This window comes from Sardina pilchardus, chromosome 8 (genome assembly GCF_963854185.1).
Source record: "Sardina pilchardus chromosome 8, fSarPil1.1, whole genome shotgun sequence".
Taxonomy (NCBI): Eukaryota; Metazoa; Chordata; class Actinopteri; order Clupeiformes; family Clupeidae; genus Sardina; species Sardina pilchardus.
The window spans coordinates 9639109-9665107 of record NC_085001.1 but is presented as its reverse complement, the minus strand read 5'-3'; the positions used below and the strand labels follow the sequence as shown (position 1 = coordinate 9665107).

The 25999-nt window shown below is 45.9% G+C and overlaps 2 protein-coding genes across 2 annotated transcripts in view; both read left to right on the top strand.

Annotated features, from left to right (window-relative positions):
• Nucleotides 1–22770, top strand: part of tncb (tenascin Cb) — a 40728-nt gene extending 17958 nt beyond the window's left edge. The window contains exons 7-23 of the mRNA XM_062542658.1: nucleotides 1762–2031; nucleotides 2697–2882; nucleotides 5078–5167; nucleotides 5591–5854; nucleotides 9109–9381; nucleotides 12443–12712; nucleotides 13818–13940; nucleotides 15490–15633; nucleotides 15904–16023; nucleotides 16328–16471; nucleotides 17159–17289; nucleotides 17687–17819; nucleotides 18452–18603; nucleotides 19005–19101; nucleotides 19346–19507; nucleotides 21650–21813; nucleotides 21979–22770. Coding sequence (XP_062398642.1) covers nucleotides 1762–2031; nucleotides 2697–2882; nucleotides 5078–5167; nucleotides 5591–5854; nucleotides 9109–9381; nucleotides 12443–12712; nucleotides 13818–13940; nucleotides 15490–15633; nucleotides 15904–16023; nucleotides 16328–16471; nucleotides 17159–17289; nucleotides 17687–17819; nucleotides 18452–18603; nucleotides 19005–19101; nucleotides 19346–19507; nucleotides 21650–21813; nucleotides 21979–22089 — 2834 coding nt within the window. The 3' untranslated portion in view covers nucleotides 22090–22770. The remainder of the gene's footprint in view (nucleotides 1–1761; nucleotides 2032–2696; nucleotides 2883–5077; nucleotides 5168–5590; nucleotides 5855–9108; nucleotides 9382–12442; nucleotides 12713–13817; nucleotides 13941–15489; nucleotides 15634–15903; nucleotides 16024–16327; nucleotides 16472–17158; nucleotides 17290–17686; nucleotides 17820–18451; nucleotides 18604–19004; nucleotides 19102–19345; nucleotides 19508–21649; nucleotides 21814–21978) is intronic.
• A 1342-nt stretch (nucleotides 22771–24112) lies between these two features.
• On the top strand, nucleotides 24113–25695 carry b3galt8 (beta-1,3-galactosyltransferase 8). The gene has a single exon (XM_062543963.1). The coding sequence runs from the start codon at nucleotides 24417–24419 to the stop codon at nucleotides 25386–25388; it is 972 nt and encodes a 323-aa protein (XP_062399947.1). The 5' UTR covers nucleotides 24113–24416; the 3' UTR covers nucleotides 25389–25695.
• Nucleotides 25696–25999: the final 304 nt, after the last annotated feature.

Sequence of the window (25999 nt, the reverse complement as noted above, 5' to 3'; positions counted from 1 at the left end):
GGCTCAGAAGCTCCCGCCCCCCCCCCCCTCCCCCTTTTTTCTTTTCTTCTTTTCCTTCTATTCTCCTCTCCTTTCTTCTGTGACTCTGTCTCTCTCTTGAGCAAATGTTGGAAGTTTCACACCTGTCACTGGTGTTATTTGTCAAGGCTTTGCAAAATGTCTCTTCCAGCCACCTTTCATTAAAAATAATCTCATTACCCTTTATGGGGGTGATTCCTGACTTACAGGAAGCAATAAAAAAAAGCCGAATGTGAGAGGTTGCCCTGTTCTAAAGTTAATCATTTTTTTGTAGGGCTGTTCTGTGCTCTGGCTAACAACGGCTGACATTTCAGATCCGCACTACACAGCTGGCTTGAATTGGCTCTCTGATAATAGGCCAGTTCAGTCTATTGTCAGAAACTAAGCAGGCCCTTCGGGCAGGCAATCTGATCAAAAGGTTACTGTCCAAACGGCAGCTTATTTCAATGGCTGAGAAGGGGCATGTTGCGAGTGAAAATGTTGGACATCTGCGTTTTGGCAAGTCATCTTCCAGAATGCGAAACAGTGTTTTCCTCACTTCGTTTCAATAGACTCTGGTATAATAAAGCCCCTCAGTCGGGGAGCCAGAGTTCCGCTCTCTCATGGTTTCGTGAAAATCTTTTATTGCCAGGCTGCATACGGTCGCCGGGTCAGGCTCTCCCCTCCTTATTTACGGCTCGCAAAATGGTCGCCTCCTGCGCCAGCATAAACAAAATCCATATGTGGAAAAGCCATTAGCTACCTGACATTTCCCTTTCATTCGCCACCAACCCCCCCCCCCCCCCCAACACACACACCCCCTTCTGATTTCTGCTGGGTCTGTGGATTCCAGATCGGCTTTTATGCAGAGGGAGAAGCAGTTATGGATTTACGAGCGCCGGGAGGGCCCAAAGCCTCTGGTAACCTGAACGCTATGACAGGCTAATGTTGCACACTCGCAGAGCTGGTGGGGAACCGGTGGCTAAATCCATACGGTTCCTGTAACCGTTCTCCATAGGCCTCCGTAGGCCCGGTCCACCAGCAAGCGCGGTGGTGGCTCGTTCTGTCAGCGATAAGTAGGCGCTAGCTAGGAGGAGGCTCCCCGTGCCATTGGGGTGGTATGAAGAGCACGTCAGCCCTTCAAGACCTTCTCCCAGTGCTGGGACCTCACACTCAGGCAAAGCTGCTTGAAGCGCACGCATGCAGATTCGCCGCTTTATCTCGTACTCACAGAAGGACGACCTCTCAGCAGTTGCCGCCTGTGACAAACCAATTTCCCCCCCCTGAGTACGAGCCTTCCAGACACTCGGAACACACAGTCTAGGGAGAGTTTTTATAATGATCTACTGTGTGCTCAGACTGATAATTCCCAAAGCAAAGAATCCTGAGGTGGAAACCATCAGCGGTAGAATGAATATTAATTTCAAAGGGAAGAGAAAGTTCAGAAAGTCATTTCAGGCAGTGTGGCAGTGATAACTCTCCCTTGTTTTTTTTTTTTAATGTCTTCCATATTCTCCTTAATATCTTCCACACACTCTGTCTCTCTTTCTCTTTATTGCTGTTTCTCTTTTCCCTCGCTCCCTCTCTTCTCTTTTTATGTGCACTTCTACACTTTTACTATCTGTCTCACAACCACGTTATTTCTCTCGCTCTTTTTCTCTCTCACCTCCCTCTCCAAACATCTCTTTGTCTCTCTCTCTCTCTCTCTCTCTCTCTCTCTCTCTCTCTCTCTGTGTGACTCTCACCTCCACCTGTCCTCTGCAGCGATCGACTCCCCCAGCCAGGTGGATGTCCGCGACGTGACCGACACCGCCGCCCTGATCACCTGGTTCCAGCCCGTGTCTCAGGTGGACAGTGTGTCCATCTCCTACGGCCCCAGCGAGGACCCGTCCGACCGCAACACCGTGGAGCTCTCCGCCTCGGACACGCAGCACCACCTGAGCGACCTGCACCCCGACACCGAGTACGAGGTCGGCCTCATGGCCAAGCGAGGAGAGGTCACCAGCGTGCCCGTCTACGAGAATTTCGTCACAGGTGAGTCCGACGGCACGATCACAAAGCTCTGGACCACTCTACTACCCCCTTACTGCGCAAACAAACACGTGCAAATGTTTTAAAGTCGACATTTTGACTTCAAGTAGTAGTGTCTGTTGGTTTTGAAGGTTTCAACAGATTGAAAAGGTCTATACACATTAGGCCTAATTAAGGCCTTATTTTAGTTCAGAACCTCTTAAAGTGAATAATTATCCATCATTAAAGCATCATTAAAGCGCTATTACGATTTGACTAATCTATAAAGGTGTTATTAAGGTAATAGGGTCATTATTGGACAGCTGACATTACTGTAATGCTCTTAATACTCTATAGTACTGGAAGAAAGCTGAATCCTTGTCAGGAATTGTGATAACTTGGAGGTTTATGAAATGGTTTGGTCATGAGTTGGTCCAAAAAAAGCAGCAGGGTTTCTACTGTAACCATGGTAAAATAGAGGCAATTACCCCCCTCTGGAGATACGTGCGTGTCCAGGATGTCTGTGATTGTTTCACGGTGCTCATGAGGAAACATTTACCAGGCATCCCTCTAGCAAGCTTGGTTGGGGGGGACCACACACACAACAGCAGGAAGTCCTATGTCTGCACAACCCCCCCCCCTCAACAAAAAAAAAAAACTATCTGAGCTGTTGTGTTGATGCGTTCCAGATCTGGACGCCCCGAAGGACCTGCAGACGCTGGAGCTGACGGACGACAGCATCACGCTGGAGTGGACCAACAGCCGGGCCAAGGTGCTGAGCTACCGCGTCAAGTTCGGCCCGCTGTCCGGCGGAGAGCACGGAGAGACCGTCTTCCCCGCCGGGGAGCAGGACACCACCCAGGCCAAGCTCACGGGTGAGGCCCCCACCCCTCAGATCACACACACACACACACACACACCACACTCACACACACACACCACACTCACACACACACCACACTCACACACACACACCACACTCACACACACACACACCCCCACACTCACACACACACACACCACTCACACACACACACACACCACACTCACACACACACACCACACTCAAACACACACACCCCCACACTCACACACCCACCTCCACCCGCACCACATCGCACATCAAACACCAGCAACAACAGCAGGTGGCAGCGCCCCCGTGAATAGAGTGCGGAAGCTGCCAGGAACCAGGGGAAAAAAAGAAGTGTGAATTGTGTGCGTGTGTGTGTGTGTGAGTGAGTGTGTGTGTGTGTGTGTATGTGTGTGAGAGAGAGCGATAGAAAGAGAGAGAGCAAGAGTGTGTGTGTGTGTGAGTGACAGAAATAGAGAGATAGTGTGTGTGTGTGGGTGAGTGAGAGAAAGAGAGAGAGAGAGAGAGAGTTTACGTGAGTTCAGAGTTAATCACAAACACATACTTGACTGTTTTTCCTGTTCATTTCATCTGCCCTTTGCCATGTACAAGAGGCCATTAGCCGCGATAGCAGTGTGATGCTAATACGTTATAATGTTTGTTGTGGCGCTCATAATTCCAACTCATTAGTACGTGGGGCAAAATTGCTTGGCTTTCCATTAACGCTATCAAAAGAAGATCGCTTTCCCAGAAAGCAGCTTAAGAGCAGCTATTCCCTCTTTGTTCAAGCTGAATGGGAATAATTCAATGTAAAGTCCTCCTCTGCCAAGCAGTTTGCCTAAGCAGTTTGACGGCCTCCCGAAAATTTTCACTCGTATATTCAACAGCCTTATTTTGAAATGGGCTGCCTTTTGTTTATGTGTGGCAGAATCGTTTGGCTGACCACAAAGCCTCCACTTTATTAGAAAACGGCCGGAGGGACTCTGCATTCAAGCCTTAAATGAAATCACACTGCCACTTGTTTCAATGTGAAAATCCCAGTCAAACCAGAGGGACCAGGCTGCTCTCTCTCTCTCTCTCTCTCTCTCTCTCTCTCTCTGTCTCTCTTTCTGTCTCTCTTTCTCTCTCTCTCTGTCTGCCCCTCTTTCTATCTCTATCTCTCTCTCTCTCTCTCTCTCCTTCCCTCCCTCTCCCCATCTCTCAGCCCCACTCCACCACTCCCATTCTGCCCCCTTTGCCTTGGGGCAGCAGTCTCCCTTCTCTCCGCCATGTTCCGCTGCATGCGAGGATTAGCCGGCCCTGGATGAGATATATTCACGAGGCGTAATAGATTCTTTGTCTGTCCCAGTCCTTTGTCCCCCCAGGGGCGGCCCATTCTCCTCCGCTGAGGCACTGGGTTTGTATGGCAAGCAAGCGGCGCGGCTCCGCAACAGACACAAGCCGCAGAAACTCTCTCTGTGTTTTTTCTTTCTCTCTGGCCCCGCAGTTGTTATCTGTAATTGGCGTCACGCATGTGATTTTATTGATAATGGGTTTCCTCTACATTAGGTGTCGTTTCATGCCGCTGCGCTCCTCCTCAGCGTTGACCTCCTCATTGCTGGCTCATAAAGGAGTGTTTGAGTGTGTGTGAGTGTTTGTGTGTGTGTGTGGTGTTTGAGAGTGTGTGGGTGTGTGTGTGGGGGGGGGGGGGGGGGCGGGGTGGTGTTTGAGTGTGTTTGTGTGTGTGTGTGGTGTTTGAGAGTGTGTGTGTGTGTGGGGGGGGGGGAGTTGTTTGAGTGTGTTTGTGTGTGTGTGTGTGGTGTTTGAGAGTGTGTGTGTGTGTGTGTGGGGGGGGGGTGGAGGGGGTGGTGGTGAGTGTGTGGTATGTAAGTGTGTTTGTGTGTGTGTGTGCGGGGGGTTGGTGTTTGGATGGATGCTTCGTCGTCGTGGGGTGTCGGTGCCATTGGTGTCTTGTGGGGTGGCAAAATATTGTGTTTGGCCCGGGGCTCGTCCCTGTCCCATACTGGGGCGCTGAAGTGGTCCCCGCATCAAAGCCAGCAAGCCTGAGGTCCACCACTGCAGGAGACTGCACATCGACTTGCAAATAAGTGGCCCCAGTGTTTTCTTTACATATCCAGTAACACGGAACCGTGTGTCAAGAAGCCCGTCTGGAGCTCAGAACCGAGAACACTGAGAACTTTTCAACAGCCAAAGCTCTATTTCTGTCCTCTCTTTCTTCAGGCCTGAGGCCAGGAACCGAGTATGGTATGGGGGTGACCGCTGTCAAGGACGAACGCGAGAGCTTGCCCACAACAACTAACGCAGTGACTGGTGAGTCCTTTTCATTCTCACAGACTGTAGTACGTTTTGTCATAAGACTTGGAAAAAAGCCTCAAAGCTCCTTCGTTAGACTCAAAACATGAATGCGAAGTCTGCAGACAGACGCCATGAAGTTGTCTTGAAGAGTGTTACTTTCAACCAGAGGTTCGTTCAAATTCCTTGAACAGTAGCAAACATGGGTGACTGAACAGATACATTTGACGATCAACGGTAACTCTCTGTCCATCTCCTAACATGTTCACAGAGAACTACCTCCTCAAATGTTTTCAAACGTTGGCCTACAGTATGTTTGCAAATCAGGACAGGATTTGATGGACACATTCGAATGACCAATCATTTTTGAGGGCTGAACCACAGTGATTGACAAACCCGTTTCATTTGCCTTCATTTCATTTGCTCCGTCCTTCCTCTTAGATCTGGACGCTCCGAAGGACCTGGAGGTGAGCGAGGCCACGGAGACCACGCTGCTCCTGGTCTGGACCAAGCCGCTGGCCAAGATCGACATCTACCGCCTGGTCTTCGTGTCGGCCGAGGGCCGGCGGGCCGAGGTGGAGGTGCCCGGTGGCGCCGACACCCACACGCTGGTCAACCTGACGCCTGGCATGGCCTACACCATCACCCTGGTGGCGGAGAGAGCCCGGAGGAAGAGCGCCCCCGCCACCATCACTGCCACCACCGGTCAGTCCAAGCCGTCCCAGAAAGTGTCCGAACGTCTAAGTGTGTTTATTGCGTGTGTGTTTTTTTTTACCCCCCCTCCCCCCCTCCCCCTGCATGCTACTGCTGCTCATGTCTTGGGTTCATTTGAAGCTGCCAGAGACTCCGTTCATGCACAGTCATGTTCTGGAGTCTGACCACTGTTCATCTTGTCTCCTGCACACAGGATAAAGACCCTATCGTCTTTCTAACTCGATTTAAAACAGGCGTTGAGCTGAGTTGAGCGCTTTTTAAAAAAAAAAAAATCATAAAAAAGTGGTTATTGTTTCGACTGGGGGCACTTTTTTCAGCCGTGCCCACACGCTGGCAGCTCTGGACCCTGCGCGCCAAGGCCAAAGTCAGCCATGAATTGGCTTCATTGTTGCTCCGAATATTTTTTCAGCTTCTCCCCTCCAACGCTCATTTGGTGCATGTGGGTTTATTTTACTTCTTAAAGAAACAAGGGGAAAGACAAATAAGATGATTATGGCATTCTATCATACCCCACCCCACCAACCCCCCCCCCGCCCCCCCCCCCCCCCCCCTCCGCCCCTTCCTTTCTTTCGCTGGAGCCCTGCGGTTAGGGGGGTTCTGCTTAAACTTCCAAGGCAAACATTTCCTAAAGAACATTCGGGAGTTATGCAACGGGGGCAGTCATTAACTGTACTGCCGCGGGCAAAAATTGATATGACATGGGAGGGAGGGGGGGTCGAGCTGGTTCGGGTGGCGAATAAAAATGGCTTCTCGTTAAAGGCCCTGCGCTCTCTCTCTCTCTGTGCGGTGGGGACGGGAGGACGAGGGGAAGAGCCTGGGCCGGGGAGCGCGCAGCACAAAGCTCATTCATGTGATAATTGTCAGGAGTGAGTGCGCTCCCCTCTGGTTTTGTGCGATTTGACCACGATGAACTGTGGGGCCATTTGATAAATAGGCCCCATGCTGAGGGCCCTGTTACGACATTGTCTCAGCCCCCGATCGGCGGTGCCATAATCCACCGCATTCATTTCTGCTGCCATTATCATTTCCAGACACGTAGGACAAACAGGCAGCGCTCACCACAGCCGGCTTATAATGGGGGATTGGTAAGCGGAGGGGGGGGGGGGGGGTGGTAGAGGGGGATATGGGTGGAAGATCCAGCCTCACTTAGATATCGTAAAGCGGGGAGCTGTGTGCAGGGGATTACATGACTTCTGGAGTTCAAGTGTTTGGAAACCCCATTGGCGTGAGTCAATAAAGGGTGTATGGCCTTTTGTTGTTAAAAAAAAAAAAAAAAAAAAGATTTGATTTGAAATTGATTGAAATATGTGTCTCATAAAGAAAGCAGCAGAAACCAATGCAAAGAAGTGGTCAAGAAGCAAACACTGTTTGGTGGTGGAATTGATTGCTTTTTCCAGTGGGTTTTTTTTTCTCTCTCTCTGCGGTGGGATGGGTTTTGGAAAAGAGACGTGTTGCATGGAAAAGCTCCTACCAAGAGAGTAGTAGAGCCGTAGATATCGCATGACAGGGAAACCGCCCGTGTGCATGAATGGGTCGAGTTACTGGATGCCTCAGTATAAAAGCACATCTCGGAAACCAGCCATATTCTCTCATGATAACATCACTGTGGCCATTTACCTGTTAACACTGACCAGCCCAAACGTTCAGATGAGCAGCATTTTTTTGCCGTTTGAGAGGAAAAACTCTATCAACTCTTAACAATAAATTGATCCCATCTCTTTCAAATCTTAGTCCAGAAATGGAATGCTGTTTTTGCTGTAACTTTTGAATTCCACTCTACCAACCAGACAGGTTAGACAATACAAGCGTCATTGCCACCGCCATCTGAATTCTGAACATCCTAAACGACGATAATGATGATGGTGTCTGTTTTATGATGAGAATAATAATGGCCACTACTTTAACAACCCCCTGGGAGAATTAATGGCACTTCTTCCGAGCCGTGAAGAAGCCTCTCTCTCTCTCTCCTTCTCTCTCTCTCTCCCTCTCTCTCTCTCTCTATCTATCTCTCCCTCTCTCTCTCTCTCTCTCTCTCTCTCTCTCACTCCTCAAAGACGCTGCCAAAAGCTGCCACTGGCGTGGCTCCCATCATCCCGCCCTCCATCACTCCATCACTCCATCACTCCATCCTTTTATTCATTCATTCAGTCATTCCTTCCTTCCCTCGTTCCATTTGCGGCTCCGTTTTTCCGCCCACTCCACGGCGAGTGTGTCGGTGGTAGGAGATAATGGCCGCCTGTATAGTGCATCCCGTGGCCCGCTCTCTCGCTCGCTCTCTCGCCCGCTCGCTCGCTACCTGCCCTGCCTCTCGCATCCCGAGTGCTGACACCGCACAACGGCATCCAATTACAGGATGCTCAGCGCTCCTGCATGGCTTCTGTTGCGTTGCGTTGTATTGTGCGTTATTGTTGTGTGTGTGTGTGTGTGTGTGTGTGTGTGTGTGTGAGAGTGTGTGTGTGAGTGAAGCGTGCCCGTGTACTTCTGCTCCGGCTGGGCTACACGGGACCTTCAGGAGTTAATGGCTCGCTCAGAGCCATTAATCGGCGAGCTGCCTCAGCAAAGACTGAGTCAGGTGTATGCATGACGCTAATGGGCCTTGCATGGAAGCATTGTTTGCTTTACTGTACAGCCCACTCCTTTATGGCTGTAAAGGGCGTTTGGGTGCTCTCTGCAGGCATGGAGGGATTTGTTTGCTTTGCTTGTGTAAAAGCAACTGGAGGGTATTAAAACTGAGCTGAAGGTGTTGGGCTTCTGGGGGTGGGGGGTTAAAGCGGAGGTGTTTCCAATCATGTTCTCGGAGCCTGTGGGCTCTCTGGATTCCACTGCAAGAATTTTGACCATCTGAAAAAGATTTTCCATGGTTTCTCAGAATCGTGTACTCTTTTTGTTTTGTTTTTTTTGTTTGTCTGTTTTTTTGTTGTTTGTGTGTAAGTTCCACTGAATCAAATGCATGCTCTGTCATTTACATTAATCATACATGTATTTATTTTTGAAACAAAAGTGACCACAGACGCTCTGGGCCTTCGTCCAGCGGATCCGAGTCAAGGATCGTCAAAAGAGAAGGATGAGAGAAAGAACCTCGTCAAACGTCTCGCAAAAAAAAAAAAAAAAAAAACCTTGTCAAAATGACCCCTTGTCCTCTTCCTCCGTCATGTCTTGTCTTGTCTTGTCTTGCCTTCATCCTCCCAATGTGTGTTGACCATTTCCTGTCTCGTTAACGCCGTGTTGATGTGTTTGCCATCCAGACGAGAAGAAGCCCCAAGTGGGCAGTGTGTCTGTGTCCGACGTGTCGTGGGACAGCTTCCTGGTGTCCTGGACTCTGGAGCGGGGCGCCTGCGAGAGCTTTCTGATCGAGGTCGAGTCCGAGGGCGGTGAGGACACGCACAACCTCACCGTGCCGGGCGACGCGTCCAGCCAGGCCTTCGGCGGCCTGCTTCCGGCCACCTTGTACAAGGTCGTCCTCTACGGCCTCCATAACGGCGCTCTCCTAGAGCCTGTCTTTGCCGAGACCACTACAGGTACAGACGTCCGGCAAGCCGTTCCGTCACGTTTACTCCGTCTCTTTCTTGCTTTCTTTCTTTCGTTCTCGTCTTTGCTTTCGTCATAGCTCTGTTTTTTTCCCACAAATCTCAGCTCTAACACTTGAGCCGTGTTTCCTTTCACCGCCACTACTGGGTCAAACGCTGAGCTTAAGACATTCACAGCATGTTGCATGGAAATATTAGCCGCTAACCCCGCACATCTGCACTAGCGGTATGTGGCTAAGTATCCTATCCATCCTGTTCTGTTAGTATTTTCCACCATACCTTCCAGTGGCCATAATATTTATAACCTTACTTTGCAGAGATTGCCTTGGAAACGAGATAAAGGCTGAAAGAGGAGGGAAAATATATGACCTTCTCCTTTTGAGAAGCTGTTGCTGCTCCGCTGCTCACATCAGAGAAAGCTCTGCCTTGCCCTCTCTATCCATCTGCCTGTTGAGACATGCTGCCATTATATTATAAAAAACAAACACCTGGGCCAACAGATTCACCTTACAATGGCTGTACATTCTCTCTCTCTTACAAAGAGACCGCAGGTGCAGCCATTGACTTGGCAAACAAATCGATTCACCTGATTAAGCATTCGTAAGTAAATACGGTGTTAGGCGGAGCACCTGAGAAAGGAGATAAGCACCAAACACACACACACACACACACACAAAAGACAGATCAAATACAGAAGAAGAATGCACTATACCTGTGTTAAATCAAACACAAAGCTTTCAACAAACGGTTAGATTATTCTAGATCATTTACATCTGTGGCATAGAAAACTGGCAAACATCACAATATTCTGACATTCTTCAGTGATACACTGAAGTTATATTGCTATGTACAAATTCCAAATTGCTTTCCTCTTCAGTCGTTACTCAGTCAAGTATTCTTTTGTCAGTGCTTTACTTTGTATATATATATAGCACTGGACTCTTCCCCTAATAACATTACCGAAAAAGGACACAGCCTTGTGTGGAGCGTTGGGGGGGAAGTGACCCCGAGGAGTTTTTGTCATTTCTTGTCGGGGTTCTCGTCAGTATGCACGCCCAGCGGCCAACCTCCAGGCCGCTCCTCATTCTCCCACTCACATTCACACATTTTCTTGGCATTTGTCCGCCCAGAGACGGCAGGGGCCACAGCCATCGACCCTGCATGCTAATAGGGACAGACTCCCTCTCTCTCTCTCTCTCTCTCTCTCTCTCTCTCTCTCTCTCAGTAGCCAGTGCAAGAGCGAGCCCAGTCCCAGTTCCTACTGTAAACCCCAGAGTGCATGGAAAAGTATGTATGGCGCTGTCTACAAAGTGAGAGGCGGGGGAGTAAGTCATCCAGCAGAGCAGAGAACCGCAGATAAAAAAAATAAAAAAAAAAGTTACCGTGTGCCTACAAGGGCAATTGTTCCTCATTGGAACCAGCTGAGGACATAGAACAAAATCTAAGATGGCAGGGAGGGGGAAAAAAGTAACAAGGAACATAGAGTTAGGGGTAATGCATGTGATGAGATTAGAGCAGTAATAACACATATCAGCGCCGCTCGGCGTCGGACGTTATTGCAGCGTTATTACACCCTGAGCTGTTCCCTTTGGGCCGAGGAGCCCTGGCCTGGTTCACCAGGTTAGCTGGCGCCTGGTCCCATGGCCAACAACAGACGGCTCTTTGTGCGCGCAGATTGAGTTAGCTGAGGGCAGTTTTGGAGAAAAGTGATCCCTGGCTACCACATGTTAGCACTCCTGAAGTATCAAGAACCCCCCCCCCCCCCCCCTCCAACCCCCCCAACCCCCCCTCGCTCCCCTGACAAAGCATGTGAAGCGCTCCTGGACCCCTAATGAAGAAGGACAGCTTAGCGGGACCCTGCCACTCTGGCTCTGATTTCCACCACTTATGCAGACAACAAACGCCTTTGTCAGCTTCTCGTCATATACTGTCATCAGGGGAGGAGAAGAAAGCAATAGTGTGTGTGGGGGGGAGAGAGAAACAGACATAAAGAACGATTGAAGGCTACGGGTTAGATCTTCGTTCAGAAGTGGTGCATGAAAGAGTTACAAGTGTTTGTTTTAGTCGGAGAGCCTTGCCAAAGGCTGAGTTGTTTATGAAGACACTTCCCCGTCCAAACCACTTGAAACATCTCGCCGGCCTCTCCAGCCGTCCACTCTTCCGTCCTTCTGGAAGCTTCTTGACTTAATTAGGGTGGAGTGCAGTCCGAACATGAACACTTCTCCTCAGCGCAGAGCACTTTCTCCACACAGCTCCTCACTATATTCTCCTGCTTCAGTTCCCCTGCTTCTATGCAGCCCAGCCCAGGCAGTTGACCTGTAAACAGTGTCTGCCATTGTGAGGCATGTCATTATAACCTTGGCTATAACTGAGCAAAAACATTTACATTGTAGTGGAACAATCAGAAAAATGTTTATCAGCAACTTATAAACTTAAAATGGCGGAGAATGGAAGTGATAAATATTATGAGACATCTTCACAACAGAGTAGGAGGAAAAGCTGGAGGAGATATTATAAGAGGTATTAAAAGCAATGGTATCTTCAACAGCAGTCAAACGTTTAACCCTCACGGAGAACAGCCTTTTTAATGTTCACTAGCTTTAGGTGTTGTGTAAGATTCAGCCTTAGAATCATGTGTGAATCACATAAAAGGAAAATACTGACATCGCATACCAGTGGTAAAGAATATATTTCAAACTAACCACTCACTCTGCTTGTCTCTAACCAAGAAAAACACTGACTGTTATCTTTTCCAATATTTCCTAACCTCTTGAAAGGCATTGAATGGCTTGTATAACACATGCTGTCTAACAGAGAGCTAGTGAGCATGCTGGTGAGGTTGCCATAGAAATCTAATGTTATTGGCCTTGATGACTGAAAAATCAGATGGAGCATGAGAGTGGCCTTGATTTTCTTCACACCGCCTCTCTAGAGAGGTGCTTTGTCCAGACTAACACTGTAGCTTTCCTGTTCCTTCATCACTGCTCTTCCGAGTTGGGTTTGTGTGGAGTCCACAGTGGAGGATAAAACTTGTTGTACCCTTGTCACTCAGAGCTGGAGCCCGAGGTGGAGCACCTGTTTGTGTCGGACGTCACGCCCACGAGCTTCAAGCTGGCCTGGAGCGCCCCGGACAACGTCTTTGATAGCTTTGTCATACAAGTTTCTGACGAGGCGAGCGGTTGGTTTGAGCGGTTCACTGTGTCCGGCGGCGAGAGGACAAAGGTCGTCTCGGATCTTCTGGAGGGCACAGAGTACCAAATTGAAATCTACGGTGTCATTTTGGAACGCCGCTTCCCGCCCCTTTCTGGTGCCGCCAAGACAGGTATTTGGTTTTTCTGTTTGTGTTGCGCCAGCGTAGGAGGGCACCGCAAGAACAACACTTACAGTAGTGTTCCATTCAGATGTCCCATAACCCCCTCTCTATGAGGTCAACTTCACCCAGATGCTTCTCTACATCAAACAAATGTCCAGTTGTTACTAACATGACACTTGTGTCTGATCTTCAGTGTTCCAACAAAGTGGTCTCAAACAAAACAAGTAATTCATTCAGTATGGAAATTAGTTGTACATCTGTTTTGCATTGTAACAAAGACACTAACCAACACGTGGCCAGACACAAATCTGTCTGAACGTCATATAAGTGTTTGTCTGACCGGTCTGCCATTGCTCTTGGATCTTCTCCTATGCAGGCGGCCCAAAACCACATCAACTCAAGCAGTGTCCAGTTGTATCATTAGCCACCAATCAGTCTTGGTCTGAATTGATTACTGATCCAATCAGGGAACCGCTTAGAAGATTCATGTCCGCGTGTTTTTCCTGCTTTCTCATGGTCTTTTGTTCAATGTTTGTCCTGTCCCTTTTCGTGTCTTTTTTTCCTTGTCTGGTTGCCTTGTAAGTTAATGTCTTTTGGACGGTTGACCATGCTTGTGTGCTTGTATGTGGGTCTTTGTACTGTATGTGTGCGTGTGTGTATTTCCATCATTGTCAGTGTTTCTCTGTCCACTGCGTTCTAGGGCAGTATTGCTCCTGATTCTTGATGTTGCATGCTTGGCTTTTGTGATCCTGTAATGGGGTTGAGTTCAAATCCAGTTCAGAAGTCTGTCACGCAAGGTTTGGAGACATGGCTCCACACTGACAAGGCCTTAAGTCATGGCCTCTTTGTTCGCGTGTCCTCCATTTGAGATGAAAACATTGAAACGCTCTCGCCATTTCTCTTAACACCTCCGATACTTCCTTTATGATAGACCATAACAATGCTTGAATGGACGATTGTTTCCTCCAGCCTTTGTAGCAGGTCAGTCTTGCAGACAGATGAGGCGACGGGCCTGGCTCCTACTGATATGGCTCTTGATGTGGACGATCACCCACATTCACTAATGGGTTAACTCTTGTCTTGTCCTCTCGCTGTCTCCCCGACTTCTCTGCAGGCCTAGGAATGCCCAAGGGCATCCGTTTCTCCGACGTCACTGACACGTCTGCCACCGTCCACTGGAGTGTGCCTCGCGCCCGTGTCGACAGCTATCGGGTGTCCTATGTGCCCCTTCAGGGAGGTGAGTGCAGCCTCAGCCTACAAACTAATGGTTAACTAATGGTTAATTAATGATTCATTTCAATTCTAAAGGCAGTGATGTTGATTTGCATGTCTTCACTGGTGTTGTTCTTTCATGTGACTGGAGACTTGGACATTAATTCAGAATTTTATGATTTATTTCTAATGGAACTCTTCTGAGAACATACCGTTCATTTGGTTCGAGTAGCTCTCTTCCTGACGCAAGTGTTGCATAACTTAACCATGGTCCCTTGCTTATGATTGAGTGTTCATTACTCTCAGCTCTCCTTGCTATTCAACATCTTCTATGCTCTTTCAACGCAGTCGGGCAGCAGGTTTTCAAATCACAGACTCAGACACCCGCAGATGTACTCATCTGAAACTGTTTAAGGATGCTATTCATCACTAGAGTCTGGCCTTCCTCTCCTAGATGTCCTGCATCCCGCATCACTCTTTCGACAGACTTTTCCGAAATAGTGCATTGCTAAACCAATAGTGCCCCCTAGTGGATCTTTGGCTTTGTCACCGATTTTGTGTGTTCTCTATTGTTCTTTGAAAAGACTGCACCAGGTTAAAAATACTTGGTGCTGATATAGTCATGATTACTGATTGAACTGTAACATTTGTTTTGTATATATTGATTTATTTGCAAAACGTCCTAAATGGTTAAATAAATAACCAGCAGAGAAAGGTGTGGCCTGCAGTTTAAGACAATAAACCACAGAAAATTGCAGAAAATGATTCTTTTGAAGTAGAACTAGGATATTGCTTAACTACTAGCTACAAACTGAACTTGTTGAAACTGATGTTTTCACTCTGATGCATTCAGAGTAGCCTAAAGAGAGAGAGAGGGAGGGGGGGGGGGGGGGGGGCGCACTTTGATGACAGTTGGGCAGGGATAGAAGATGACACGGGTTGAGGAAAGGGTGCAGTTGTTTTGTATTGGATTTGCATAATGTTGTTTACATGATCACATGGAGCTATGCTGATATAGCCACACAAAGCATATACTCAGAAAGCAGACCAGACATGCAAATGTTGCCCACCCAAGCTTATGAACATTTGCCAAAATATTCTATACCAATGCACACATCTAGATAGATAGATAGATAGATAGATAGATAGATAGATAGATAGATAGATACTTTATTGAACCCCAAGGGGAAATTCAAGTTCAAATTCAATCTTTGTTCATTTGATTATTGCTGTGGTTGTTCATATGCTTATTGATATAGTATACACACACACACACACACACACACACACACACACACACACACACACACACACACACAGCCACCACTACTACCACTACCACCCTTACAATGTTTAAACTAGCAACATACAAATATTTTGTTAGAAAACACCCCCATGAACATTGAGGGCAATTAAAACGAACATTTACACAGTGCCAGAAAGTCTTGGTGTAGTAGAGATGCTGACTTTTTACTTGTGCCTACCAAAGATCCTTAAATACCCTATATAATACCTTTTTCAACCGTCTCTGTGCTTACTATGTGTGACTGTATGGTCTCTTGTCTCCTCGACAGGAAGCCCCATGACTGTGACTGTGGACGGAGCAGAGTCTCAGACCGTGCTGCCCAACTTGACCCCTGGGGTCACCTACCAAGTGACCGTCATTGCCGTCAAAGGCCTGGAGGAGAGTGAGCCAGGCTCTGATACAGTCACAACTGGTACGCATCGGCTCTGTATCTCCCTAATGCTCCTCTCTTGTGCCAAAAGCGCAGATGTCACACGTTTAAATCCAACTTGATATCATTCCCTCATTTTCTCATTTTAAATGGACTGGGTTTTATCTGCCATAACATGAACTTGCGTATGTCTGTGTTAAATGGTGTGTGTGTGTGTGTGTGTGTGTGTGTGTGTGTGTGTGTGTGTGTGTGTGTGTGTGTGTGTGTGTGTGTGTGCGTCCGTGTGTGTGTGTTTTTTTTTCCATGATTAAGCGTTGGATAAGCCCCGTGGCCTGACGGCCATGAACATCACAGACACAGAGGCTCTGCTTCTCTGGCAGCCTGCCATCGCCACTGTGGACGGTTACGTCATCACCTACAGTGCCGACTCAGGTACCCACAGAACAACACTGCCCTCTAGTGTCTGAGAACTGCCACGTGTTGCCTTCAATTACTGTGACACCACAACAGTCAGATCGAAATACACATGGGATAAAAGAAAGAAAGAAAGAATGAAATAAATAAATAAAGACCTCATGAGATCAAATGAAAAAAGCTGTGATATCAGGCCTGTTATTATGTATGTTTTCACAGGCTTCATAGGATAACATTAATAAGATATTTTTGTTATTTTCATGATCAGAAATATCATTCTTCTGTCTCACTAATAACGCTTCTCCACTCTCTCCCCACCTAGTTGGCCCTGTGATGGAACGTGTGTCAGGCAACACTGTGGAATTCGAGATGACCTCCCTGACCCCAGCCACCCACTACACGGTCAAAGTCTACGCCGTGCGCGACTCTTACAAGAGTGCCGCCACCACCACCGAGTTCACCACCGGTAGGCTTATAAACCCCCTTAGAACTGCTCGGAGGCTCTGTGGAAGCACAGTCATCTTTTTATTGCCCAGAGTAACCATGCACTCTGAGACCATAAACATGAATGGTGCTAGGACCCTGAAGCCAACACCTCAGAGGAGTGCAGAGGGGTTGCCAAGGCCACAGAACAAGAGAGCTACAAGACAATAGCGCAACAACAGTGGCAAAGTACAATAGCCCGGGGCAGTTGTAGTTTAGTTGTAGTGTCGCTAAGGAGCTGGGCTAGCATGCAATAGCCTGAAAGGTTGTGGATTCAATTCCCGGCTTCCACAGCTGTGCCCTTGTGCAAGGCACTTATCCCCAAATTGCTCTGCCCTGGTAATATAACTGACATATGTAAGTCGCTTTGGGTACCAGCATCTGTTAAATTGATAATTATAAATGTAAATAAATGGTGCTTAGGACCCTGGAGTGAAAAACCTCAGAGGAGTCAAGGCCACAGAACAAGAGTGCTACAAAACCATAGCATAACAATACTCTCAACATAACCCATTTAGCCCACACACTCACAGTTTTGTGTGAAGGAAATGTGCTAACACCACATCACGGCACTGTTCTGAGGTCAGACCTGTGGCACGAGCTAATAGGGTGCCTGCAGAGAGGGTTAAAGCGAAGTAATGAAGGATCTTTGGTGCCTGCTTGCTTTCAGACGTGGATGCGCCCAAGGACCTAGCGGCCAGCAACATCCAGACGGAGAGTGCCATGCTGACGTGGAAGCCCCCCCGCGCTGACATCAGCGGCTACATCCTCAGCTTCGAGTCCGTCGATGGCGCCGTCAGAGTAAGTGCTCTGCCCTCGTGAGTGGTTGACATGAGAGTGGAAGATAAGGTGGCTAACAGGATGAATATCAAAACAAGGACCTCCAACACACTTAAGGCCAAGGACAATTACAGAGTATATTTTCTATTCAAATGTTCAGTAGTTTTGTGAGGACAGAAACTCCTTTGAAACGGCAGAATGCAACAATACACATCCGAGCTTTGAAGGAGAAGGAAGAATACTACAAGGAGGTAGACAGGCAGATAGATGACACTGTAGGTTAATCCTAAAAATAACTGAGAAATAATGACTTGACAGTCATTTGAACCTGCTGGTAAAGATGAAGGTTGCTTCAGGCACTCAAAGAGCTGGAAATAGAAAGTGTGTCAGTGGGTCATGAGTGATGTTTCTATTTCAGGAAGTGGTCCTCAGCCCAACCGCCACTTCATACAACATGGCCCAGCTCAGCGCCTCCACCGTTTATGACGTCAAACTGCAGGCTCTGGCCGGGCCCAAGAGGAGTCGAGTCATCACCACCGCCTTCACCACCAGTGAGCTCCGCAAAACGCTCTCATCTCTACCCAGCTCTCATACGCTGACTCATTCTCAAAACGCTCGCCTCTTAACCTGGTTCTCACTCTGTCACGCTCACTTTTTCATTCATTCATTCACTCATTCATTTACTCACTCACTCACTCACTCACTCATTCATTTGCTCATCCATTCATTCACTTGTTCATACATTCACACACTCATTCCTTTATCCCTACCATACTCTAGCAATCACTTTACATACGCACATTCATGTTCTCACTGCTATCTTTGTGCATAGCAGTCATTCATCACTCCCACACACAAGCTCACTCACTCAGTATGCGGGCATGTTTGCAGTCTTAAATTAAACAGAAGTGTCGTGGCACACTCGGAACTTCAAGATATTTCTTTAATGATCAACGTTTCGGCTTACGCCTTCATCAGGGTTTTCGGCGTAAGCTGAAACGTTGATCAATAAAGAAATATCTTGCCACGACACTTAATTTTAATTTTAATTTAAGTCTTCATTTACCGCCGTGAGCACCTCACAAGATCTGCGTTTACTTTTACCAAACAAAGGCATGTTTGCAGCAACATGACTTGGTAACACTCTGTCCTGTTCGGTTCTGTTGTGTTTGTGTTTGTGTAGTTGGCGTCTTGTACAAGCACCCTAAGGACTGCTCACAGGCCCTGCTGAACGGAGAGAGCACCTCTGGAGTTTATACCATCTACCTGCGCGGAGATGAGAGCCAGCCTCTGCAAGTCTACTGCGACATGACCACAGATGGTGGTGGCTGGATTGTGAGTAAAATATATACAGTATACTTATAATAAGACAAAACTGCACTAATATATAAATATATTCACAGCATACACACACACACACACACACACACACACACACACACACACACACACACACACACACACACACACACACACACACACACACACACACACACACACACACACACACACACACATATACAGCTCTGGAAAAAAATTAAACTTCCAGTTGCTCAGCACCACAATACAAATAACAGTAGGAAAACACATCAAAAGAAAAATATATTAAATAAATACAGTATATATAATTGATTTTATTTAATTATTTCCTTGAGTGACATACTCTTCTGAATGTGTGGAATGTGTGCATTGCTATGAGCTGAACCAAACTAACTGGCCTCCCTTTTCTCCTGCAGGTCTTCGTGAGACGCCAGAGTGGGAAGGTGGAATTCTTCCGAAACTGGAGAAACTACACCGCCGGCTTTGGTGATCTAAATGATGAGTTCTGGTTGGGTAAGTGATCATTATCAAAGTGCGACATTGTTCAAATGCCAATACTGGTTTGTTTTGTTGCAAAGTGGGACATTGTCCAAATGTCCATACTGGCTTTCGTTTCAGAGTGTGAAAGAAAAAGAAAAACAATTGCATGGAACCATTTTGTTACTTTTGATAATATATGAACATAAAAATGATAAGCATTTGTCCTGGACCATGCGCCTGATCCACTTCTTCTGCGACTCTACCACTTCTCCTGCAGGTCTCTCAAATCTGCACAAGATCACCTCCTCTGGTCAGTATGAACTGCGTGTGGACCTCAGAGACAAGGGCGAGACGGTCTACGCTCAGTACGACAAGTTCTCCGTGTCTGAACCACGCAGCCGCTACAAGGTGCACGTCGGTGGCTACAGTGGCACAGCAGGTACGTGCTTGAAGTTGTTGAGAAGCACTACGAATATTTTCACATAAGTATATTATGTACTGTAGTGGCCACACATACAGCTGTAAAGCTCTTTCGACTCTATGGACTATATAGTGTCTATAGTGCTGTGCGTTCCACATGGAAAAGACCCCCTGGGTTTATTACCAGTTTCTTGCAAGAGACTGTGAGGTAATATCAATCAGATATTGTGAGGTAATATCCATCAGATATTGTGAGGTAATATCAATCAGATATTGTGAGGTAATATCCATCAGATATTGTGAGGTAATATCGATCAGATATTGTGAGGTAATATCCATCAGATATTGTGAGGTATATAATATCGATCATGACAGGCAAAGCAAACAAAAGAGCCACAACTTTTATACGACTCTAAAAATGTCTAAGTCTCATGATAAGTCAAATGAATTGCATTTATTATAGTCACCAGGTAAGTGTTATAGCAATTAAAGAAGATTTGCTCTCGGGCTCCTGTACAATTGAGAAGCACAATAATAAACAAACTAAATGTGTCTTTGGCAGCAAAGTATGAACATAACTCTGATACAGTGTAATACAGGGAATGCTCTAACAGCAGTCTGTAGAAAGAGATCTCTTAATTCTGAAATATAAATAAAGATAAAGATGATAATTATGAAGCAGATTACTTAAATGTGCATACTTATTCTTAAAGGGATATTCCGCCATTTTTGGAAATACGCTCATTTTCCACCTTCCCTCGAGCAAAACAATCGATATTTACCTTGTTCCCGTTCATCCAGCCATTCTGTGAGTCTGGCGATACAACTTTTAGCTTCAGCCTAGCATAGATCATTGAATCGGATTAGACCATTAGCTTCTCGCCTGCTAGCTTCATGTTTAAAAGTGACTAAGATTTCTGGTAATTTTCCCATTCAAAACGTGTCTAATCTCAAGTTAGAAAGTGCAATAAGACCAACTGAAAATGAAACCTGGCGTTTTTCTAGGCTGATTTGACATGGAACTACACTCTCATCTGGCGTAATAATCAAGGCAACTTGCAGCTACTGGCACTACTACTGCTTGTTGTCTATGGGGACTATTTTCAGATGCTGCGTAAGATATCACTGCGCCTATGGTACGTTTGCAAGTTGCCTTGATTATTACGCCAGATGAGAGTGTAGTTCCATGTCAAATCAGCCTAGAAAAACGCCAGGTTTCATTTTCAGTTGGTCTGAATCTCACAGAATGGCTGGATGAACGGGAACAAGGTAAATATCGATTGTTTTGCTCGAGGGGAGGTGGAAAATGAGCGTATTTCCAAAAATGGCGGAATATCCCTTTAAATATGAAGTTTGACGTTTGTAACCCCCTAAGACATCCCCTTGGGTAATTCTATAAGGCAAGACAAGAGAAAACACAGGAAGTCAGTTACAATACACAGGAAGCCCATAAGATCACAAGCATTCAGCCTTCCTTTCACAAACAGTTTAAAGGGGAACTACTGTATGCAGGGTTTTTCAGTTTAATTACCTCAACTGAACAGCTTCTGAGTCACTGCACTGACAAACAGAAAACACGCTAAAGCTGTAGGGGAAGCTCTGCAGAGAAACCTGCAAGCGTAAAACGAGAAAACAGCAAAGAAATGGCCAAACCTGCATAGTTTCTCTTTAAGCACATCGACCAAAATTCATAACAAAATGACTTGCATGTTTTGTTAAACAGAAATTAAGGACATAAAATTCACTTTCAGTTGCTTTGCTAGCATTTGTTTAAACCATTTATAAGGGCGCAGGTATCTGTGCCTTACTGTATATAACAGATATTGTGATGTCATTCTGTGATGTGACAGTCTGTGGAGTCTCATAGTTAAAGCTTAATGATACATGATGAGACAAGCTCTTCCTATTGGCTCAGGGACTTGTGGAGACTAAAAAGAGGATTATGTGGTTTTTCAAAATTATTTTATTAAAGAGGATAACATGTTTGTGAGCCCAGTCTCTTTCTATAATACCCTGGAGCTTCTGTTTGGGATCCTGAATGTCATTTCTGTCTGTTCTGTCTATGACCCACTGGTGTGCAACCTGTCCACGCATCAGTGTGTATGACTTCTCAGTATATCCTCGGCCTAACATTTTTGTCCATCCCTCTGTCTTTCATTAGGAGATTCCATGACCTACCATCACGGTCGACCCTTCTCAACCTATGACCATGACAATGACATCGCTGTCACCAACTGTGCCCTGTCTTACAAGGGTGCTTTCTGGTATAAGAACTGCCATCGCGTCAACGTCATGGGACGATATGGAGACAACAGCCACAGCAAGGTAAGAACATGTCATCAATGACTACGACGAAATTGTGGGTGGATGGTTCTAGTTTGTACGTTTTTCAAAAAGGTAATTGCCTGTGAATAGAGTTGAAAGCATTTGTACTTGGGTCTAGCTGACACTGCAATTTTTCTGATCGGCATGAACTGTTTTGATCGTCAGGGCGTGAACTGGTTCCACTGGAAGGGTCACGAACACTCCATTGAGTTCGCCGAGATGAAGATGCGACCCGCCAACTTCAGGAACTTCGAGGGCAGAAGGAAACGATCATAAACGTCCACGTCTCTCCCCGTTTGAACCCACTCTGCCCTTCCTGAGTCAGAATCACCCCCTTCAGCTACCAAAGCCACTGCCCCGAGCCCAGCCACTTCTCTCCATCTCGTACTCCATCTCTCTCTCTCTCTCTTTCTCTCTCCATCTCTCTCTCTCTTTCTATTCATAGATCTGTGGTCTCTCCCATTCTTTTTGTATTCTCTCATGTTAGATCCTAAAACCAGTGCCCGTCAAAGTGTCCTGGAACTCACGGTTGTGTGCAGTGTGAATGCTGTCAACATCTCACCTATTACTGAAATATGGACTTCAAGCACATGGTCTAAGCACAGGAAATGTAACCTGTGCGATGTATAATGTGGAACACCAAAGACAGTTGTACCTACTGTTTGAAACAAAATGTGACAACATACCTACGCACATTCCAAGCGCTCACTGACAGAGAGGTGATAGAGAGTCTGGCTCGGTGCTTGTACTTTTTACACCACACACACACCGCGTTCTCGGTTTCCACATGTCATACTGTGACAGTTTTGATATCGGTGTTTTGCAGAGAGGGCAGACTGTTTGTGTGTGATATCATGTAGTTTTTTTTTTTTGTTTTTGTTTTTTTGGTGCCTCTTCACAAATTCTCAACAGAACAAAATCTCACCATTTCTTACTAAACTCCTAATCAACACCTGGGAGCATATGTGGGGGTGGGGGTGGGGGATTAGGGGTGGGGGGGATGGGAACAGAGCGAAATATGTCCGTGGAACACAATGAGCTTACTCTTGAGAAAATGAAGGACTTCAATCTAAAGATCCAGCATGTCATGTGGAGAGGCCCCAGAGAGCCTAGTCTGTGTTAGTCTGTGTGTGACTTTCCCCCAGTAAAAACCATTCACCCCGCCTGCCCCTTCCTATCTCCCTTGTCCAACACCTTCTCAGTCTGGTCCAATAGACAACAAGACAAAACCATAACAGCAACAAAGTATATTGGAACCTTCTTGTCAACTGTCCCAGCAAGTTATCAGGCATGCCATGCACGACGGATCTCACATTTCCCCTGGTTTGATTGTTGTAGGCTGTGCAGGCACTGTGCAATGAACAACTCTATGTAAAAGAAAAAAAAATATGCATTTGGGTGCAGTTCCAGGCCCTATCCTATCACCTTTTGAAGTTAGGACACATAGAGGGAAAAAGACATAGATTTTTTTAAGTTTTTAAATAGCTTGAGGCAGGACCTATTGTTCAATATATAATGATAACTGAATTTGAAAGATATCAACAAGAAAGTATACGGCACGGGACGTCAGAGAGGACTCTTGTGGCAAATAATACAAAAGAATGGACATTTACTTCTTCAAATGGCCATTTTCACTTACATCAGTATTGTGTGTTTGTGTAAAGCACTGTACAAAGATTTAGTTGATTTACAAATTGTCTTTATTGTCAAATCCACAACCTCCCCGTGGTCTCATTCCCTGCTACGCCAGTAGACTTAACCACTGACCCCATGGAATACCTGTGTAAATTAAGTTTCTTGTTTGGTATTGGAATTTGTTTGTTTGTTTGTTTGTTTTTTAAAATCTGGGTGAACAACAGGTGTTTCTTTGTAACCCCTATTACAATAAAACAAATTTTGTTTAAAATATTGTTGTTTGAATATGTTATAGAAACAATCTTTTAAAAAAAATAAAAAACAGATAGGTTAACTTCAGGTTTAACACAAGGCACATTGCATGCCTCTGAAAACAAGCAACCTATTCAGTGAGAAATTGCAAGAGCTATTAAAAAAGCACATTATTAAAATATGGGCAGTATGTTAAGTACAGTAGGCTATGTTATGTTAGATTCAAAATGTAACTTTAAATGAGTAACAGGAAGATTTCGTCACTGTAGTCACAGTGTCCAAATCGCATGTAACCTATCCAAATATAGCCTGATAGCAAATATGTACAGTAGCTGTCACGTGTTTACGAGCCATGGCAGGACACACCTCTTATCTGGAGCTGCCATGTGTGTTACAGTACAGTATTTAAGTATACGGTTTAAGAAAACGACAGGACAAGATGATCAAAAACCATAGGATATGCGTAGCTTACAAGGAGCCTATAGGCTTCGGTTTGCAGATGACTTATCTGGTATGTCGCATTACGTGGGAAGACTGCATTGTAGCCTATTTATTCTCCACAACACAGCATTATAAACCTGGGAGTGGCTTGACGGGTCGGTGTAGCCTACTGCTCAACCCATACCCTATCAGGAGTTTCCGGTAAAGAAGAGCAGAAAATCAAATTGGCTTTTTCCACCACCTCAGGCTACCTGAAGCCGAAACGGATTTTAAGAATGAGATATTACAGGTTAGCAAAATATCTACTCCTGGCTGGATTAATAGCTTTTTTAGTGGAAACTCTTTTGAACATCGTATATGAATCCAAGGGAAAAAGAATCAGTCAGCACACGCCGATTGCGGAGGACTTGTACAAAGTTGTATCACCGTCAACTTATGAATACATCTTGAACCAACCTTCAGCGTGTGAACACTATCCTCATCTGGTGTTGATGGTTCCGGTAGCACCTGGTGATAGCGGGTCGAGGGACGCCGTTAGGAATTCGTGGGGACAACGAGATTTGGTCTCTAATATCAAAATTGTCCAACTCTTTTTCGTTGGTGTCTTGACAGGAGAAGAGGGGAAGAATGCAATAAACGCTCTTACTGAAGAGAACTTGAAGCATAATGATATCATTCTGATGGACTTTCTGGACAGCTATCACAATCTGACTGTGAAGACTATGATGATGATGAACTGGCTTGCCACTTATTGCCAGAGTGCCTCTTATGTTATGAAAATTGATGCAGATATTTTTCTTAATGTTTATTACCTCATCAACATGTTGCCTTTTCCTGCTAAAAAGAATTACATCACTGGCTCAGTCATCAGTGATGGCATGCCTCGCAGGGATGCAAAAAGCAAATGGTATTTGTCACAGGACATCTATCCAGATACTTCATTTCCACCCTATGTTTCAGGGGGTGGGTACGTGTTCTCAGCAGACCTTGCAGCAAAGATATCAATGGCTTCAAGATTTGTGCGACCAATTCCATTAGAAGATGTCTATGTGGGATTATGTCTGAATATACTGGGTGTCAGGCCTGTGTATGGCAGAAGCATGTTTTGGCTGCGAAATCTGTTTGAAGTACGTCACCTGGACTATGACAGATGCACTTTTGCCAAACTTGTCCTAGTTGTAGACTTTCCTCCATCTGAGCTCTTGAAACACTGGCCAGATTTTCAAAAAAACAATGGTACATGTTAATAGCCTATATATCCAGCTGTTATTATGAAGCGTGACTTATGACTCAAGTAGCATTGCACTGAATAGAATTATTATTTATTTATCTATACTCCCCAGGGGATATGCACTCCAAATACCTCTTTTTCTCTCCCAAATGCTGGATAGGTTTGTTTGTTTGTTTTTCTTTGGATAATTCTACCTCAATATGTATTTTAATGCAACTGTGTAAATAAGTGCCTTGTGTTTTGCCTTAACTACAGCTTTCCAAATAATTTGATAATGATATGTGTGGCAGAGTGGCCTCATCATTAAAGCGGGTAGTCACTCACTCACCAGCCCCTGAGCATTATTGGCCTACAGTACATGCACAAGTTGTGGTTGTTGCATCCTGCTACCAGCAGATGGCGAAATTCACTTGCGTTGGCAGCCTCACAATTAAGCGTCAAGAAAATTGCACAAAGTTAGGCCTTTAACACTTTGTAAAGTGATACTGGAAAATTATTTTGCAGGGCAAGACGTCAACGTGTGCCTAGGCTGAACAGTCTACACAGTTTATTTTGAAATAGTCTATTCCGTGTAATGTATCCCACCATGGAAAATGATTGCTGGTTACATTGTAAACGTTATTTGTT